General features: G+C 43.5%; 1 protein-coding gene and 1 non-coding gene across 2 annotated transcripts in view; one reads left to right on the top strand and one right to left on the bottom strand.

The window, feature by feature from the left end:
- Positions 1-19,626, top strand: part of RALGAPA2 (Ral GTPase activating protein catalytic subunit alpha 2) — a 421,002-nt gene that overhangs the window by 46,965 nt on the left and 354,411 nt on the right. The window contains exon 3 of the mRNA XM_038744021.1: positions 172-221. Within this exon, the coding sequence (XP_038599949.1) occupies positions 172-221 (50 nt within the window). The remainder of the gene's footprint in view (positions 1-171; positions 222-19,626) is intronic.
- Positions 9,304-9,441, bottom strand: LOC119936731. Its single transcript, XR_005453832.1, has one exon. It is a non-coding gene; the product is annotated as a small nucleolar RNA SNORA7 (small nucleolar RNA).

Raw genomic sequence — 19,626 nt, 5'->3', positions numbered from 1 at the left:
TTGTTTGGGGAGAAGAAGTGATACTTCTGTCGAGAATGGAAAGCACTTAGTTTTTTTTTAGAAAGCATTTCAGCTTACTGTTTTGGAAACCCTTTGAGGCCTTTCTAAATGACTGCATGATGAAGATTTTAACCCACATGTAATTGATATTGGTGTATTTTTGTATTCCAGGAAATAAGTCACAAAGGGAGGAGCTGGACTCCATTCTCTTTCTTTTTGAAGTAAGTTAAATTTTCAGTTTGTTTATTTGTCTTTACATTGAAAATTCTTCTATAAAAACAAATTTCCATATTGGATAGCTCCGTAGCGGATAGCCTCATTAAAATCATTTAGCTCTTCCTCCTTTCAAAGCCGTTCTGAGAGCTCATCTCCTCCTGGAGACCTTCCCAGACTGAACCCCCCCACTTTTCCTCTTCTCCTCCTCCTCCCCTCCCCATGGCCCCCACCTCCCTCTGCCCTGTTCCATTCCCCTCCCCACAGCACTTGTGTATATTTGTATGTATTTATTACTCTATTTTATTGATGATGTGTGTATAGCTATAATTCCATTTATTCTGATGGTATTGACACCTGTTTACTTGTTTTGTTTTGTTGTCTGTCTCCCCCTTCTAGACTGTGAGCCCATTGTTGGGTAGGGCCGTCTCTGTATGCTGCCGATTTGTACTTCCCAAGCGCTTAGTACAGTGCTGTGCACACAGTACGCTCTCAACAGATACAATCGAATGAATGAATGAAATCATATCTCCATGAGACCTTCCCCAGTTAAGCCCTCTTTTCCTCTACTGCCTCTTCTTTCTGCATTGCCTATGGATTTTGGTTTGGGCCCCATATGATATTCACCCCAGCCTCAGTCCCACAGCACTTAGGTACATATCAGTAATTTATTTATATTAATGTCTGTCTGTAGACTGTAAGCCCCTTGGGGGCAGGGAATGTGTCCATCAACTCCATATTGATGTGTCCATCAAGGGTCCATATTGTACCCTTCCAAATGCTTAGTATAGTGCTCTGCACACAGTAATCACTCAGGAGCTTCTGTTGATTTGGAATGGACCTAAAATGAAAAATGGTAAAATAATATATGATATGGCTATCACAAAAGTGGAATTTAGTCCATGAATTGCCTCTTCATTTGGGATAAATAAAGAATTTTGAATCATTTAGGCAATTTTCTTCAGTCAAATCAGCCTTCTGCCCTCACTTGAAGTTTCCGTTATTTATCAAAAAAGTCAATATAACTTTAAATCACATTTACCTCTAATGTGGCATTAGATGGGGAAGATCAAAGTATGTTAAACTATTAATAATAATAATGGTACTTATTAAGTGTGTACTGTGTGTCAAGCATTGTTCTAAGCTCTGGGGTAGATAAAAGGTAGTCAGGTTGGACACAGTCCCTGCCCCACATGGGGCTCACACTCTTAGTCCCCATTTTACAGATGAGGTAACTGAAGCCCAGAGAAGTGAAGTGACTTTCCCAAGGTCACACAGCAGACATGTGGTGGAGCCCAGGATTAGAAACCCTGATCTCCTGATTCCCAGGCCTGTGCTCTATCCACTAAGCCACTCTGCTTCTATAAAATACAAAGCATATTAACCTGAAACTTTTTCCTGTTTAGATATTTTTGTAAAATTATTATTGTTAAATGGTATTTGTTGAGCACTTACTATGTACCAGGCACTGTACTAAGTGCTGAGGCAGATACAGGTTACTCAGGTTGGACATAGTCCATGTCTCACATGGGGCTCACAGTTTTAATCGTATTCACAGTCTCAGTGTCTCAGTCTTAGTCTTAGAAGCAGTGTGACGTAGTGGATAGAGCACAGGCCCCGGAGTCAGAAGGTGATGAGTTCTAATCCTGGCTCTGCCATTTGTCTGCAGTGTGACCTTGGGTAAGTCACTTTACTTCCACCTGTCTACTTGTTTTATTTTGTTGTCTGTCTCCCCCTTCTAGACTTTGAGCCCATTACTGGGTAGGGACCATCTCTATGTTTTGCTGACTTGTACTTCCCAAGTGCTTAGTACAGTGCTCTGCACACAGTAAGCGCTCAATAAATACGATTGAATGAGTGAATGAGTGTAAAATGGGGATTGCTGTGAGCCCCACATGGGACAGAGATTTTGTCCAACCTGATTTGCGTGAATCAACTCCGGCTGTTAGTACAGTGTCTAAGTCTATAGTTAGTAGAGAAGCAGCTTGGCTAAGTGGAAAGAGCCCGGGCTTTGGAGTCAGAGGTCATGGGTTCAAATCCCTGCTCCACCAATTGTCAGTTGTGTGACTTTGGGCAAGTCACTTCGCTTCTCTGGGCCTCAGTTACCTCATCTGTAAAATGGGGATGAAGACTGTGAGGCCCCTGTCGGACAATCTGATCACCTTGTAACCTCTCCAGTGCTTAGAACAGTGCTTTGCACATAGTAAGTGCTTAATAAATGCCATTATTATTATTATTATTATTACTTAAGAAATACTGTAATTATTAACTCCAGACAGTAAGCCTGTTATGGGCAGGTATTGTCTCTATTGCTGTATTTTGCTTTTCTAGTGCTTAGCACAATTCTCTACACACAGTAAGCGCTCAATAAATGCAATCGAATGAATCAATTATTATTACTAATCCCCATTGTGTAGATGAGGTAACTGAGTTACAGAAAAATTAAGTGACTTGCCTAAGGTAACACAGGCAGGCAAGTGGTGAAGCCAGCATTAGAACCCAGGCCTTTCTGACCTCTAGGCCTGTGCTCTATCCACTAGACCAACCTGCTTCTCATGGCCTCGTGGATGGAGCACTTGCTAAACCCTTTTTTTTGTTAATTCATTTTATAAAAACATAGGCTACAATAGCAGCTATTTTAATTTCATATTATACTTAGTTAACGTGTTTTAATAAAAACCCTTTTTTCCATCAAAAAAGTACTACTTGCAATTCACCTTTTTTTTCATTTTCAAAGAAATGATCAGTGTTGCTTGAATTTTCTGTGGTTTTATATTGCCATGCAGTATTGAGTAGGTTTAATATCTTCTGCCCCTTAATTCTAATAAACAATTTTTTCACATTTTGAAGTTGAGGCGAATCACTTGGTGAGAAGGTATGATCTTGAATTGCAAACTGGAATTTGGCGTATTTGGAATAGAAAAGCATCATAACCTGGGGATCAGAGGACCAGGGTTCTAATCCTGGCTCTGCCACTTGTCTGTTATGTAATCTTGGGCAATCCCCTTAATTTGTCTTTGCCTCAGTTTCCTCATCTGTAGAGTGGGGATTAAGTCCTACTCCCAAATTCGTAGATTGGGAGTCCCATGTGGGCAGGGACTGTATCTTGTATCTACCCCAGCACTTCGTACAGTGACTGGCACATAATGAACACTTAACAAGTACCATAAAAAAACCACTTAAGTTGCTGATTCCTTTCTTTTTTAGTTTCATGGTACTAAAGATTCACAAGATTTTTTTTTTAACTTTTAACCTTTCAACAAAAGTACCAGGGTGTTTTGTGTGAGGTATTGTCACAAAAAGCCAAGCAGCCTGGCTGTCAGAATGGAAATCATTTTCAGTGGAATGTGTCAAGTCACAACAGGATTTGACTTACTGCTGCTTGTTGTTGGAAAAGTTCTGTAATGTTTTTCACTTAATTTTAGAACCTACTAAGTCAGAAGGAACTTGGGAGTAAACATTGTTTAGGGATTATTTCATTGGTTGATGTTTGAAAGTCTGAAGTGGGCATTAGATGCTAAATAGTAAAACAGCAAAGTAAAGGAAGTCCATGTTCTCAGGAGCTTACCTTGTATAAGAATATGAGCCATAAATCTTTATATGATGACTTTTGTTAATGCATGAGCTCTTTGTGGGCAGGGAATGTGTCTCTTGTTATATTGTACCCTCCCAAGTGCTTGTTAGAATGTGTTGCACACAGTAAGCACTCAACAAATACGATTGAATGAATGAAAATGTGTGTGTTTCTTTGTGTGTGTGTGTAAAGGAGTGTTTAAATTATAAATGACATTTTGGATGGATTTTTAACTTTCCTCCACTACTGCTTAGTTGATGCCAGGTAGGGGTGGAGAACAGATGATTAATATCAGAATGTGGATGTTAAACTAGAGAAAATTTCTCTGATTACTCAGGAGAAGATGGGATTTGAGGAAGACTTTGAATAATCTAAGGGAGCTAACTTGGTGAATTTGAGGTGGGAGAATAATGTATGCTTAAAAGGCAGTCTGGATGAAAGCCCAGAGTTGGGAATGGCATTAAGAAAGTGAATGTCACTTACCTGAAAAAAACAACAACAAAAAAGCTGGAGAATAGGAGTGAGGAGAGAAGGAGGTGGATATGGGAGAGAAGACTACAGGGCAATGACAGTTGAAGGAATGTAGAGAGCCTTCGGGTGCCAGTGGAAATCTATGAAAACCCAGTTGATAGAATCAAACACATAAGGCAGATGTTTGGTTGTTGTTTACCATTTAGGAGGCTGGGTAGAGAATTACAGCTGTTTTGTTATAAGTTACTTAGGATTTGGTTCTGGAATTTAGCTGTGTGGATGAAGAGAAATGGTTCAGTGGAGGTGAGAAGTGGCTGATTTTGAATTTCGGGGAAGGAGGCAAATAAGAAATTCAAAGTGGCAGATTCTCCTGAGAAAGGGTGATGATGCTTTCAGGAAGGATAGGGTGGGGAGATCCAAATGTGTGTGCTTGCAGCAAACCTTAGCTGTTGATAGTGTGGCAGAAGAGGAAGGCAGCCAAATGGCAGGGTTGTCCTGAATCTCATGCACTGGATGTGAGCAGAACGTTTGAAGAAGATATATTTGGACCCAGAACCTATGTGGATCCTTTCACAACCACATTGGCATCGACTTCATAGGACTTCTGTTAAGAAGATGAGTACTTAAGGAACCGTGACTCGATGCTAATCGAAAGGGCCATCTTAACTGTTGGATGACATTTTTCAAGCATTTTTGTGAAGATAGTACTTTCCATTGTTTATGGTGTGGTCAGTATGTTGATGACGATATTTGTTAAACACTTACTTTGTGTCAAGCACTATTCTATGCGCAGGGATAAAGGGGTAAAGGAAAGTAGGCTGTTAGGGCTCTACAGTCCAGGAAACAGAATGAACTATTTAGGTCAGGCCCGTGGGGTTACTAGAAAGAAAATGTAACAAGGCAAATAGCCCTTCTCCCTGCTTCCTGATGTAAGAGGAGTAAAAATCTGGTCACTTTAGGTAGGATGAGTAGGTCTCCTAGGAAGTAGAACCAGAATATTTCCCTTTCCTTCTTCCTCCCCTCTATAAATTATTTATGTTTTTATCTCCCATGACATTGTAAGTGAGGGCAGGGACCATGCTAGCTCATTGTTGTACTCTATCAAGGGTTTATTACAGTACTTGGCATACAGATACCCACCAAATACTATTAGTTTTTTGGAGAAAAGAAGAAAGGAAGTAGGGGAGGCAGAAGAGGGAAAAGAGCAATAAGAGAAAGGTGAAATCAGGAAAGGAGCATGTCTAGGTGGAAAGAGTCCTTGGGGTCCGAGGACCTGGTTTCTAAACTGGTTCTGCCACTTGTCTGCTATGTGACCTTGGGATAATCCCTTAACTTCTCCATGCTTCAGTTTCCTCACCTGTAAGGTGGGGATTAAGACTCAGCCCCATGTGGGATATGGACTGTGTCCAACCTAACGATCTGTATCTACCCCAGCGCTTAGTTCTGTGTCTGGCACATAAGAAGCCCTTAACAAATACCATTAAAAAGTGTTGGGGGGGTGAGTGAGGTGAGTGAGTGAACTATATGTCTTGATCTCTGATTAGATCTTTGCTTCCACTCAGCTGATGATGATAATAATAATAATAATAATAATAATGATGGTATTCGTTAAGCGCTTATTATGTGCCAAACACTGTTCTAAGCGCTAGGGTTGATACAAGGTAATGAGGTTGTCCCACGTGGGGCTCACGGTCTCAATCCCCATTTTACAGATGCGGTAACTGAGGCACAGAGAAATTGTGATTGGCCCAAAGTCATACAGGTGACAAATGGCAGAGTTGGGATTAGAACTCACGACCTCTGACTCCCAAGCCCGGGCTCTTTCCACTCAAGCCACGCTGCAATTGTGGCATAGCCCAGGACAGGCCAGTTGAGCCGGGGCTGCTGCTTTTGCCTTGTTCATAGTTGCATGTGTAGGCTGTAGCCCTAAACTGGTCCGTGTTGATCCCTGTTGCCTCCAAGTCCATTGGCATGTTACAGTAGAAGCAGAGGTGGCATGATCCATGGTTGACCAGTGCTGCTGCCACCCAGGCAGGTGATAGTCCTGGTATTTGCCGTGCACGAACCAGCCTGGTTGTGAATGATGTGATGTGAAAGAATAGGAGTTTCCAGCACGGCTAGAAACATGTAATTTTGTAACCATGCCTTCTCTTCTGCAAAGCAAATTGATTTCTCCATTCTTATTGATACCTTCGCCCATTGCACTCGCCAATTGTTCCGGACATTTCACTCCCTCCTCAAATCCCCTGTCCTCCCACCTCCCTCATCTCTTACCCCTAATGACCTGGCTATTTATGTTATTGGAAAATTGGAACCATCAGGGGTCATCTTTCTAAAATTTCCCCTACTTCTCTCCAGTATCTCCTGCCTCCTGACCCTTCTTCAACTCTCCTATCTTTCCCAGCAGTATCTCAAGAGGAGATCTCCTGCCTTCTCTCAGAATCCACCCCCTTCACCTGCACATCCAACCCCATCCCTTTGCAGATTATCAAAGCACATGCTCCCTCTCTTCTTCGCTTCCTAACTGCCATCTCCAACTGTTCACTCTCCAGTGGCTTCTTCCTCACTGTTTTCAGACATGCTCATAATAATAATAATAATAATAATAATAATAATAATAACAATAATAATAATAATAACAGCAATAATAATAACAACAATAATAATAGCATTTATTAAGCGCTTACTATGTGCAAAGCACTGTTCTAAGCACTGGGGAGGTTACAAGGTGATCAAGTTGTCCCACGGGGGGCTCACAGGTGTAATCCCCATTTTACAGATGTTTCCTCTATCCTAAAAAAAACCCCTCCTTTGACCCCACGGCTTCCTTCCAGTTATTGCCCCATCTCCCTTCTACCATTTCTCTCCAAACTCCTTAAATGAGTTGTCTACACCTGCTGTCTCAAATTGTTCTCTTCCAGTTCCCTCCTTGACCCTCTCCAATCTGGCTTCCATCCTCTTCACTCCACAGAAACCACCCTCTCAAATGTCACAAATGATCTTCTTGTCAAATCCAACAGCTGCTACTCCATCCTTGTCTTCGTAAACCTCTTATATGCTTTCAACACTGACAACCAGCCCCTTTCTCATCGAAATATTATCCAACCTCGGCTTCATGGATATTTGTTCTCTCCTGGTTCTTCTCCTATCTCTCTAGCTGCTCATTCTCAGTCTCTTTTGCAGGCTCCTCCTCTGCCTCTCACCCCCTAACTGTGTGAGACCCTCAAGGTTCAGTTCTGGATCGCCTCCTATTCTCCTTCTACACCCACTCCCTTGGAGAACTCATTCACTCCCACGACTTCAACTACGGATGTGCAGATGATTCCCAAATCCAGATCTCCAGCTGTGATCTCTCTCCCTCTCTGCAGTCTTGCATTTCCTCCTGCCTTGAGGACATCTTTACTCTCCTTAACTCCACTCTCTCATTCACCCCACACATCCAATCAATCACCAAAACCTGCCGGTCTCACCTTCACAACATCGCCAAGATCCGCCCTTTCCTCTCCACACAAACCGCTACCTTATTGGTACGGTCTCTCATCATATCCCGACTGGATTGCTGCATCAGCCTCCTTTCTGATCTCCCATCCTTCTGTTTCTCCCCACTTCAGTCTATACTTCCCTGTGCTGCCTGGGTGATCTTGCTCTGAGTATGTCACCCCCCTCCTCAAAAATCTCCAGTGGTTGCCTATTCAACCTTCACATGAAGCAAAAACTCCTCACTATTGGCTTCAAAGCTGTCCATCACCTTGCCCCCTCCTACCTCACCTCCCTTCTCTTCTTCTACAGCCCAGCCCGCACACTCCGATCATTCATTCATTCATTCATTCAGTCGTATTAATTGAGCACTTACTGTGTGCAGAACACTGTACTAAGCACTTGAAAAGTACAATTTGGCAACAGATAGAGACAATCCCCATCCAACAACGGGCTCACAGTCTAGAAGGGGGAGACAGACAACAAAACAAAACAAGTAGACAGGTATCAATAGCATCAAAATATACACCAGTGCTGTGGGGTGGGGAAGCGAGTAGAGCAGAGGGAGGGAGTAGGGGCAATGGGGAGGGGCCGCTAACCTCCTCACTGTGCCTCGTTCTCGTCTGTCCTGCCGTTGACCCCGGCCCACGTCCTGCCTCTGGCCTGGAATGCCCTCCCTCCTCACATCCGCCATACTAGCTCCCTTCCCCCCTTCAAAGCCCTACTGAGAGCTCACCTCCTCCAGGAGGCCTTCCCAGACTGAGCCCCCCCCCTTTCCTCTGCTGCTCCTCCCCTCCCCATCACCCCTACTCCTTCCCCCTGCTCTACCCCCTTCCCCGCCCAACACTTGTGTATATTTGTACATGTTTATTATTCTATTTATTTTATTTAATGAGGTGTGTATATCTATTATTCTATTTTGATGGTATAGATGCCTGTATACTTGTTTTGTTGTCTGTCTCCCCCTTCTAGACTGTGAGCCCGTTGTTAGGTAGGGATTGTCTCTGTTGCTGAATTGTACTTTCCAAGTGCTTAGTACACTGCTTTGCACTCAGTAAGCATTCAATAAATATGATTGAATGAGTGAATGAATGTTCTGCCAACACTTCAGACTTAGCTGTCCAAAAAAGAACTCCTTATCTTCCCACCCAGACCCTGCCCTCCCCTAGATCTTCCCATCATTATGGGCAGCACCACCATCCTTCCTGTCTCACAAACCCAAAACCTTGGTGCTGTCCTTGACTCATCTCTCTCATTCGACCCACATATTCAGTCTATCACTAAATCTTGTCAGTTCATCCTTCACAACATCGTTAAAATCCACCCTTTCCACTCCACCCCAACTTGTCTTATGCTGTCGCATTGTTTCCAACTCATAGCAACACCATGGACACATCTCTCCCAGAACACCCCACTCTCCATCTGCAATCATTCTTGTAGCGTATCCATCGAGTTTTCTTGGTAAAACTTTGGAATTGGTTTACCATTGCCGCCTTCCGTGCAGTAAACTCGAGTCTCCGCCCTCGACTCTCTCTCATGGCTCTGCTGCCCAGCATGGGTGAGTTTTGACTTGCAGCAGATTGCCTTCCACTCTCTAGCCACTGCCCAAGCTAGGAATGGAATGGGTAGGCCTCTGCCTGACTCTCCCTCCTGTAGTCAAGACTGGTAGAGTACTGGAAACTCTCCAGGTGCAACCTTGAGAGGGGCCCATCCCAAGTGCCACCATGTTAATCCAAGCATTTATCCCATCCTGCCTTGATTAGTGTATCAGCCTCTTGGCTGACCTCCTGTCTCTCCCCATCCCAGTCCATATTTCATCTGCTGCCTGGATCATTTCTCTACAAAAACAATGGTTGCCCATCCACCTCTATATCAAACAGGAACTCCTTACCATCGACTTCAAAGCACTCAATCACCTTGCCCAATCCTACCTCACCTTGCTGCTCTCGTACTACAATCCAGTTCTAGTCCGGGTCTGGCTCCCAAATCATTCATTCATTCATTCGATCATATTTATTGAGCGCTTGCTGTGTGCAAAGCACTCTATTATGTGCTTGGGAAGTAAAATACAGCAATAGAGACAGTCCCTACCCACAATAGGCTCACAGCCCTGGTCCCACATGTGACTCCAAACACCCCAAGTGTTTAATATTGGGTTGCACCTTGGACACTGGGAAGAAGAAACCCCAGTATTTCATATTGAGTGAAGTTCTGCATCAGTAATTACTCTCTCTGTCTCTCCATTCCTCATTCAAGTCCCGTGGGTGAAGCCTTGGATTTGAAGAAGCCACTGCCCGATATGAATAGCTTTTAGGTGAGGTAGGGCTGAGCTCCAGGAGGCAGGATGCATTGGTCTGGTAAAAAGTGTGGGCCTGTGGGTTGGGAGAAATCTGAACCTCAAGCAGGGTCCTCAGCAAAACTTAAATTGTCATGATACAACTGAAACCCCTCAAGTGGAAAAAGCACTACGCCCTCCAACCCTGACTAAGCCACTGTGAGTATCATACTCACTCGTGGTTTATCTCCCTGTGTGCAGGGAATGTGTCAGTTTATTGTTTTATTGTACTCTCCCAAGTGCTTAATACAGAGCTTTGCACACAGTAAGCACTCAGTAAATACGATTTAATGAATTCATGAAATGGTGAAGGCACAGAGGTGGCTCTTCCTGCTGAGGCCCCAGAGATAATTCTGTTCGGTGACTACCAACTGCAACTGTTCTCCCTGTCACCGTCTTGCTGGTGAGCAATAGAATCCGGCTGGGTTAGCACAGTCCACCACTACTACTACATAAAACACTTCAGATGCATGCCTTGTTATAGGTAGTTTCTTGGGGAAACTGGGCTAAGAGGATATTTCGTATTGCTTATTGAAGGGGTTGTCATTAAGATTTTCAGTTTAGGGGTTCTAGTAAGGGAAATGATAATAATAATAATGTTGGTATTTGTTTAAGTGCTTACTATGTGCCAAGCACTGTTCTAAGCACTGGGGGTGATACAGGGTAGGGAGATATAGCTCCAACTTTGATTTAGCTGAGAATTCTGAATTGGGTTCTGTGAAGCTATCTTGAAACTTCAGTGAACAGTGATTGATGGAGAAATAATTAAATCCTAACCCTAATAATAAGCCCTAGCACTAATAATACTAATAAGTAGGGCACTGTTGATATCTGAGCAAGGGTTACTCAAAATGGAAGTGACCAGAAAAGGTGCCCTGCTGTAGTGTCGTGGACCAAGGGGCAAGAATTTTCTTCTCAAAAACACTCATGGATGCATTCTCACTGTGGACAGCAGCATCTCCGAACCAAAGGATAGTTCCAAAATGAATTGACAACTTCAGGTTGCTAAAGGAGTATCTGATATTCTCTAGTACCATCATTAGCTACTTTCAGGAGGGATTGAAGGAAGAGTAGAAAGCCCGTTCTCAAAGCCTCTCACTTTTCTGGGTTACATTTCTCAGAATCCTTTGGGAGACAAGAACTTTATGGGAATCAGTGGGACATGCCAGAAGGAGACTAGAGGAGCTCAGCCAACCAGTGAGTCAGGCAGAATTTTTGAAGCCAAGAGGGGTGAGGCTCCTCTGGTGTGTTACTCTGCTTATTCTGCTCTCTTTCACCTGTCTGAAATGTATTTAGCCCAAGCACATGCTCTCAAGCCCCAGGAAAGCTGCTGTATCGTTAAAGGGTAAGAATTTGGGTGTAGATTTCTTCTCTCCTTTTTGTTCCTTCTCTGTGTTAAATATAAATTCCTGTATTTAAGAGTCCTGTGGATGATTTGAGATTGGTGATCTGCTTTCACAACCACCACCTGGATTATAGCCATAATCCTGTGGTGTGAAGCCCTGATTCAGAGACTTGGAAGAACCTAAAATCCAATTCTCCATAAAAATTGATTTGATGTGGAAGAAGAGTACGTATAAAATCCAGATACTTCGCATTTGGAGGAGAATAAGGCCTGGTAACAGACTTTTGTAATCATGACGAGTGAGGGCGTTGCCAGAATCTAGAGACGAGTATGCTCCCACTTCAAATGAGCAAAAAAGACAACTGAGTCCAGTTATTATGGAATTATTCTTGGGGAAACTGGGCTAAGAGGATGTTTCTTATTGTTTATTGAAGGTATTGCCATGAAGATGTTCAGTTTAGGGGTTTTAGTAAGGGAAATGATCAGGGAGATAAAGCTCTTGGCTTTAGCTGAGAATTCTGAATCGGGTTCTGTGAAACTAGCCTGAGACTTGAGTGAACGGTGATTGATGGAGAAATAATTAAATTAGGAGGCTCAAAGACTCTTTCTGCTGAGGGTCAAGAAATCCCTGACAATGTTTGTTTAATTTATGGCTTCAATAAAAGGCTCTAATTTTCTTAGGCTTTCATATCTCATAAACACTCTGGGATTATGCATCATTTGAAGTGGTTGTGCTGAGGTCAGTCATAAGGAAGCTAAGAAATACTGCGAAAGTTAAATATTTAAGAGATTGCATATTAAATTCCTCAATCTTGTTTGGGTTTTAATTCAGTATTTCCCTTTCTTTCATTCACTTTATATGTAGGTAATGCTTTCACCCAAGCCATGTACTCAGATTTGGATCAGTGACTGTAATGTAATCCTCAAAACCCAGGCAGCCCAGAATAAACAGGCTTTAATAAAAAACAGTTTGAAATGGGACTTGTAGCCTGATATAAAGAGTAGTGGTTTTTGCAGTTGACATTTGTTTAGAGGTAGATTTTTGTCATTCTGGGGTAGTTTCAAATGGAAGTTAAAAAACTGCTGATGGGGGCGTTTTTCTATGGACTCTTCTAATTTGGGCTTTTGATAGTCTGAATCAAAGTTTGGAATGGAGCCAAACCTCCCACCATTGTGGCTGAGCAGGAAAAATGGAAATGGGAAGATGAAATTGCTGATATCTAAATAAAGGAATGATATTAAGAAACATCACCACCTATCTCTATTTTAAGTTTTTAATGGACTTTATTCCCAACATGGGTTTCATTAGAGGGTGGCTAATATTTAAGGTAAAGTGGGAATTGTGAGGGCAGATTTATTAAGAGCTTGGTGGTTGGTATCCCCTTAAGATTGCCGTTGAATCTTTTACAATTTGCTAGTTGAGTGAGAGGGTGGGGCGGGCCAGGCTTCTTAAAATTTTGAGTTCCCAAGAAAGAAGAGGCTATCCAGTGGCAAAACATTGAATGGAGAATGGCTATTCAGTGATTGAGAAAATGTCAAGTATTCATAACGTATTCAGAGGAGAAAAAGGTAAATAAATAGTGGACATCTGTCTTCAGTTAGGTGGAAGGGGGATTCTTGAGCAGGGGGGCGGGCTGGTTCTTCAGTTGCCAGGGATAAGAGTGGAGGATTTAAAGCTAGTCTGCTGTGTAGAAGAACAGGGGCGGTGTTACAATTGTATGAGCGTTTTCTTGATAAGGCAGTTAGTCCGTGTGGGGAGAACTTGTGACTAGCCCCCGAAGCTCTAGACAATAGCATCTATTGAGGAACAGTCTTTCCCGGGCATTTTCATTCACTCATCTTTATTGAGCACTTACTGTGTGCAGAGCACTGTACTAAGTGCTTGGAAAGTACAATTTGGCAACAGATAGAGACAGTCCCCACCCAACAATGAGCTCACAGTATAGAAATATTCATTATCTTTGAGTTACTAAGCTAGTATGAAATCAAATTTCACACTCTTTTTCCATTGATTGTTTCTGTTTCTCAATTTTGGCACACCATAATAGATGCTGAGTCATTTCTTTACTCATCCTTTTCAATAAATCAAAAATATAAGAACAGACTCTTCCGTCTGTCCTCCAAAAGGTTTCAGTCATTGTTTTGGGGTGCCTGCTGCAAAATTCCCCTTACGAACTGAGGAAATAGTACAGTGCTCTGCACACAGTAAGCGCTCAATAAATGTTTGAATGAATGAAAGAGTGTTTCGGTTAATAATTGAAACATCATCATTCATACATTTTGAAAATTATTTTGATGAAATTTACCCATGGACAAACTTTTAAACAAGCACCCGGCAACTTTTAGAAATCCACAACTGTGGTTCAAGTGTAGAACAATCTCTTCAAAGGACTTGGAGAAATTTTGTGATTTAAGGTTTGTAGCTACTAGGACTGATTGGTTTTCATGTAACATAATCTAAAATCTTCCCCACACCCTTTGGATCCCTCCACTAAACATAATTTCTGTTTGACCAATGCAAATTATTTCTATGGTGTCAGAAGAACATTATTTTGTACAGTATTTCAGAACTGTATGCAGAATATGAAATTGGAAGCAGCCAGTAGACTTGCCATCAATTGCCAGTGACCTAGAGCTCACAAATTTTTTTGAGCTTTTATACATTTTGCCCACTTTGAAGCTAGTGAGTTCAGGTGGAGCAAAATTCAAATGTCTTATCAGTGCTTGAAAACAGCTGTCTCAGTTCCAGGTGGTGTTTTGCTTCCTATTTCCCCTTGTGTTTCTTATTCCTTAACATTTTGTGATTCAGTCCCTCAATCAGTGGTACTTACTGAGTGCTTACTGTGGGCAGAGCACTCTACTAAAGTCTTGGGAGAGCACAATTCAATAGGTAGTCACGATCCCTGCCCTCAATGAGCTTACAGTTTAGAGAGGGAAGTAGACATTCAAATATATCAAAAGTAGGGGAAGGAATAGAGTGTAAAGTTGTACTCAGAGGCGATGGAGGTAATAATAATAACGACGATGGTATTTAAGCACTTACTATGTGGCAAGCACTGTTCTAAGTGCTGGGGTAGATACAAGGTAATCACTTGGGGTTCACAGTCTTAATCCCCATTTTACAGATGAGGTAACTGAGGCACAGAGAAGTGACTTGCCCAAAGTCACACAGCCGATAAGTGGCAGAGCCTGGATTAGGACAGCGCTTTGCACATAGTAAGCGCTTAACAAATACCATTATTATTATTAGAACCCATGACCTTTGACTCCCAAGCCCGGGCTCTTTCACTAAGCCACACTGCTTCTCTCAGGTAGGAGTGGGGTGGGGTGAGTACCAAAGTGCTTAGGGGTCATGGACTCAGATACATAGGTAATGTAAAATAGAGGGAAAATAGCATGTAGAGATGAGAGGTTAAAAGGGAAGGCTTCCTGGAGGAGGTAAGATTTTTAGTAGGGCTTCGAAGATGGGGAAGAGATGGGGAAGGGGTGATTCTCTAACTGTGTAATTGCATGCAATTAAATACACAGAGGATTTAATTTCAAATTTAAAATAAACACCTGATGATCTTGAATTCTGTAATATACTTGATGCTAAAGAATGAAGGAAAATATTGACATCGAAAACGTAAATGTAAGTGGAGTGGTAAATTTTCTAAGGCTTTAACCCAGAACAACACATGTTAATTCAGTGCTTTTCAAGGGATTATGATCTGGGGGAGATAATTGGGGTAAAAAGGCTGAATTAAGAAAAAAAATGTACAAATCTATGTAGTAGTAATATTTCTCAAGTGTTTACTGTGTACAGTACGCTACACTAAGCACTGGGAGAGAAGGCACAAGTGGGACATGGTCCCTATCCCTCAGGGGGCTCACAGTTTAAGAGTATCAGTGGGGAGAAGGGTCTAGAGACGGACACATCAAGAAGTCCAAATTTCAAATTGTTAAATATGTTACTAATTGAAGGTCTTCTTAAAAACAGAACAAAACATGCTTTCCATTTTCCCTATATTATACTAATGAAATTCAAATCATAATTCATTACAGCCCTATTTAATTGTTCATTGTTTTCTGGAGAGATGAAATAAATTGTTCAGCCTTAATATAAAAAAAGTTTAGTGGGTCACATTGATTGGTATTGGTAGTTTTGTAATTGTTAGCCATATTGTAATATGGGATGATTATGAACTGCTCAGAATTGGCAAAGAACGACTGCTTGACAGTAAATATGAAATCTGAATCTGGAGATTGAGATTACATACCAGCCTGCTCCTGGCAAAGCCTACACACAGCCAAAGATCTTCATTGGCAATGGAATTGAATGCTGTCATTGAATTCTGTTGTTTTAATAGTACAATGTTCAATGATGTAAGGAGACCCAGACAAGGAGTCTAGTGTATCTTTTGGGAAACTGACAGACAGTGTGGTGCCAATGTGAAATTAAAATTCAGAGCAAACTGGAGGTCTGAAGGACAAATATATTGTCCAGGCTTCTTTAGGTCATGTAACTTAGATTTACCACAGATACTACATTCAACTTGCAGAGCAGTTCTACCAGTGCTACCCGTGGGAAATACCCGAAATCAACTGGCAAGATAGATTCGCAAACAACAAAATCCTGGAATTGAGTCACAGCAGCAAGATTGTGATACCAAGAGGAAAAAACAGAAACAGTGGTAGGCACCGTGAGTAACAATAAATGCAAAAGTGCAGCAGCAAGGGGAAATCTTTATAGGCACACAGTGGACCATCCATTGCCCTTCACACTGATAAAAATGATATGTAAAACAGCCAGTACACTACCGAAAGAAAGCGTGTTCAATCCTGTTTATAAACTGTGACGTGGCACATCAAATTTTGGGTGTGATTGGCTAATATGGGTCACTTTCTGTTCTGGAGCATCCAGTTTTAGGTGGCAGATCTTAAAACCTGGCTCTGATTTTGGAGCATCACAGTGTGTGACACTGAGGTATTGTTTTTTGCTTTTGAATGTTCGATCAGTGAACCATATTTATTTAGAGCCATCTGAGTGTCTCTTAATAAGCTCCTGGTCAGGAGTTTCTGCATGTTGTGGAAGGGAACGGGTAACCACGTGATGTTTTTGTTAGTGGGGAGATATTTTAGAAAAATGATGTGAGCAACAGAGTGAAGTATGGATTTGAGAGGGGCGAGATTGGAAACTGGAGGGCTAGTGTAGAGAGTGATGTAGTCAAGCCAGGTTATGACAAGAGCTTGAACCACTGTGGTGGTTTGGATTCATTCATTCAATTGTATTTATAGAGCGCTTACTGTGTGCAGAGCACTGTATTAAGTGCTTGGGAAATACAAGTCGGCAGCGTATAGAGATGGTCCCTACCCAACAACGGGCTCACAGTCTAGAAGGGGGAGACAGACAGCAAAACAAAACATGTGGACAGGTGTCAAAACCGTCAGAATAAATAGAATTACAGCTATATGCACATCATTAACAAAATAAATAGAGTAATAAATATGTACAAGTAAAATAGAGTAATAAATATGTACAAATATATACAAGTGCTGTAGGGAGGGGAGGTGGGTAGGTCTGGAGGGGATGGGGAGGAGGAGAGGAAACGGGGCTCAGTCTGGGAAGGCCTCCTGGAGGAGGTGAGTTCTCAAGGGCTTTGAAGGGAGGAAAAGAGCTAGTTTGGCAGCTGTGTTGAGGGAGGGCATTCCAGGCCAGGGGGAGGACATGGGCCGGGGGTCGACGGCGGGACAGGTGAGAATGAGGCACAGGGAGGAGGGTAGCGGCAGAGGAGCGGAGGGTGTGGGCTGGGCTGTAGAGGGAGAAAAGGGAGGTGAGGTAGGAGCGGGCGAGGTGGTGAAGAGCCTTGAAGCCGAGAGTGAGGAGTTTTTGCTTGATTCGTAGGTTGATAGGCAACCACTGGAGATTTTTGAGGAGGGCAGTGACATGCCCAGAGTGTTTTTGTACAAAGATAATCTAGGCAGCAGAGTGAAGTATAGACTGAAGCGGGGAGAGACAGGAGGAAGGGAAATCAGAGAGGAGACTGATGCAGTTATCCAGTTGGGAAAGGATGAGAGATTGAACCAGCAAGGTAGCGGTTTGGATGGAGAGGAAAGGGGCGATGTGGGTGACACTGGCAGGTTTTGGTGACAGATTGGATGTGTGGGGTGAATGAGAGAGCGGAGTCAAGGATGACACCAAGGTTGCAGGCCTGTGAGACGGGAAGGATGGTAGTGCCGTCTACAGTGACAGGAAAGTCAGGGAGAGGATAGAGTTTGGGAGGGAAGCCCTGGATCACTGCCACTGTCCGCCTCCTTCTCTCTTATGCTTGAGCTGCTGAACGCTGCTGGCAAAAGTCTAAACACCATGTCAACCTCGTTAACTTCAAGTTTATCCTTTCCTGCCTTAACTTTGCCCTCTCCTCTGCCAGACAAAACTATTTCTCCTCCCTTATTGACACCCATGCCCATCATCCCCATCAGCTCTTCCGTACATTTAACTCCCTTCTCAGGCCCACGGTTCCTCCCCTTCCTCCTTCCCTCACCCCCAACGATCTGGCCTCCTACTTCATTAATAAAATTAAATCCATCAGGTCTGAGCTCCCCAAAGTCACTCCCCCCCTTCTCCAACCCCCTGGCTCTCAACGCTCTCCACTACTCTCCCATCCTTCCCAGCAGTATCTTCAGAGGAGATCTCCTCCCTCCTCTCAAGTGCTACTCTGGCCACCTGTGCTTCTGACCCCATTCCCTCTCATCTTATGAAATCTCTCGCTCCATCCCTTCTCCCCTCCTTAACTTCCATATTCAACCACTCGCTCTCCACTGGTTCCTTCCCCACTGCCTTCAAACAGGATCTCTCCCATCCTAAGAAAACCCTCTCTTGACCCCACCTCACCTTCTAGTTATCGCCCTATCTCCCTCCTACCATTCCTTTCCAAACTCCTTGAACGAGTCGTCTACATACGCTGCCTCAAATTCCTCAATGCCAACTCTCTCCTCGACCCCCTCCAATCTGGCTTCTGTCTCTGTTGACGGCACTACCATCCTTCCCGTCTCACAAGCCCGCAACCTTGGTGTCATCCTCGACTCCGCCCTCTCATTCACCCCTCACATCCAAGCCATCACCAAAACCTGCCGGTCTCAGCTCCGCAACATTGCCAAGATCCGCCCTTTCCTCTCCATCCAAACTGCTACCCTGCTCATTCAAGCTCTCATCCTATCCCGTCTGGACTACTGCACCAGCCTTCTCTCTGATCTCCCATCCTCGTGTCTCTCTCCACTTCAATCCATACTTCATGCTGCTGCCCGGATTATCTTTGTCCAGAAACGCTCTGGGCATATTACTCCCCTCCTCAAAAATCTCCAGTGGCTACCAATCAATCTGCGCATCAGGCAGAAACTCCTCACCCTGGGCTTCAAGGCTGTCCATCCCCTCGCCTTCTCCTACCTCACCTCCCTTCTCTCCTTCTACTGCCCAGCCCGCAACCTCCGCTCCTCCACCGCTAATCTCCTCACTGTACCTCGTTCTCGCCTGTCCCGCCGTCGACCCCCGGCCCACATCATCCCCCGGGCCTGGAATGCCCTCCCTCTGCCCCTCTGCCAAGCTAGCTCTCTTCCTCCCTTCAAGGCCCTGCTGAGAGCTCACCTCCTCCAGGAAGCCTTCCCAGACTGAGCCCCTTCCTTCCTCTCCCCCTCGTCCCCCTCTCCATCCCCCCATCTTACCTCCTTCCCTTCCCCACAGCACCTGTATATATGTATATATGGTTGTACATATTTATTACTCTATTTATTTATTTATTTATTTAGTACATTTCTATCCTATTTATTTTATTTTGTTGGTATGTTTGGTTCTGTTCTCTGTCTCCCCCTTTTAGACTGTGAGCCCACTGTTGGGTAGGGACTGTCTCTGTGTGTTGCCAATTTGTACTTCCCAAGTGCTTAGTACAGTGCTCTGCACATAGTAAGCGCTCAATAAATACGATTGATTGATTGATTGATTGTCTCCTACATTCCATGGAAACTGCCCTCTCAAAGGTCACCAATGACCTCCTGCTTGCCAGATCCAACGGTTCATACTCTATCCTAATCCTCCTTGACCTCTCAGCTGCCTTCGACACTGTGGACCACCCCCTTCTCCTCAACACGCTATCCAACCTGGGCTTCAGAGACTCCGTCCTCTCCTGGTTCTCCTCTTATCTCTCCGGCCGTTCATTCTCAGTCTCTTTTGCGGGC

The sequence above is a fragment of the Tachyglossus aculeatus genome, chromosome 1, assembly GCF_015852505.1.
Source record: "Tachyglossus aculeatus isolate mTacAcu1 chromosome 1, mTacAcu1.pri, whole genome shotgun sequence".
In the NCBI taxonomy this organism is placed as follows: Eukaryota; Metazoa; Chordata; class Mammalia; order Monotremata; family Tachyglossidae; genus Tachyglossus; species Tachyglossus aculeatus.
Note: the sequence above shows the minus strand (reverse complement) of the source record. Positions and strands in the feature narration are given on the sequence as shown.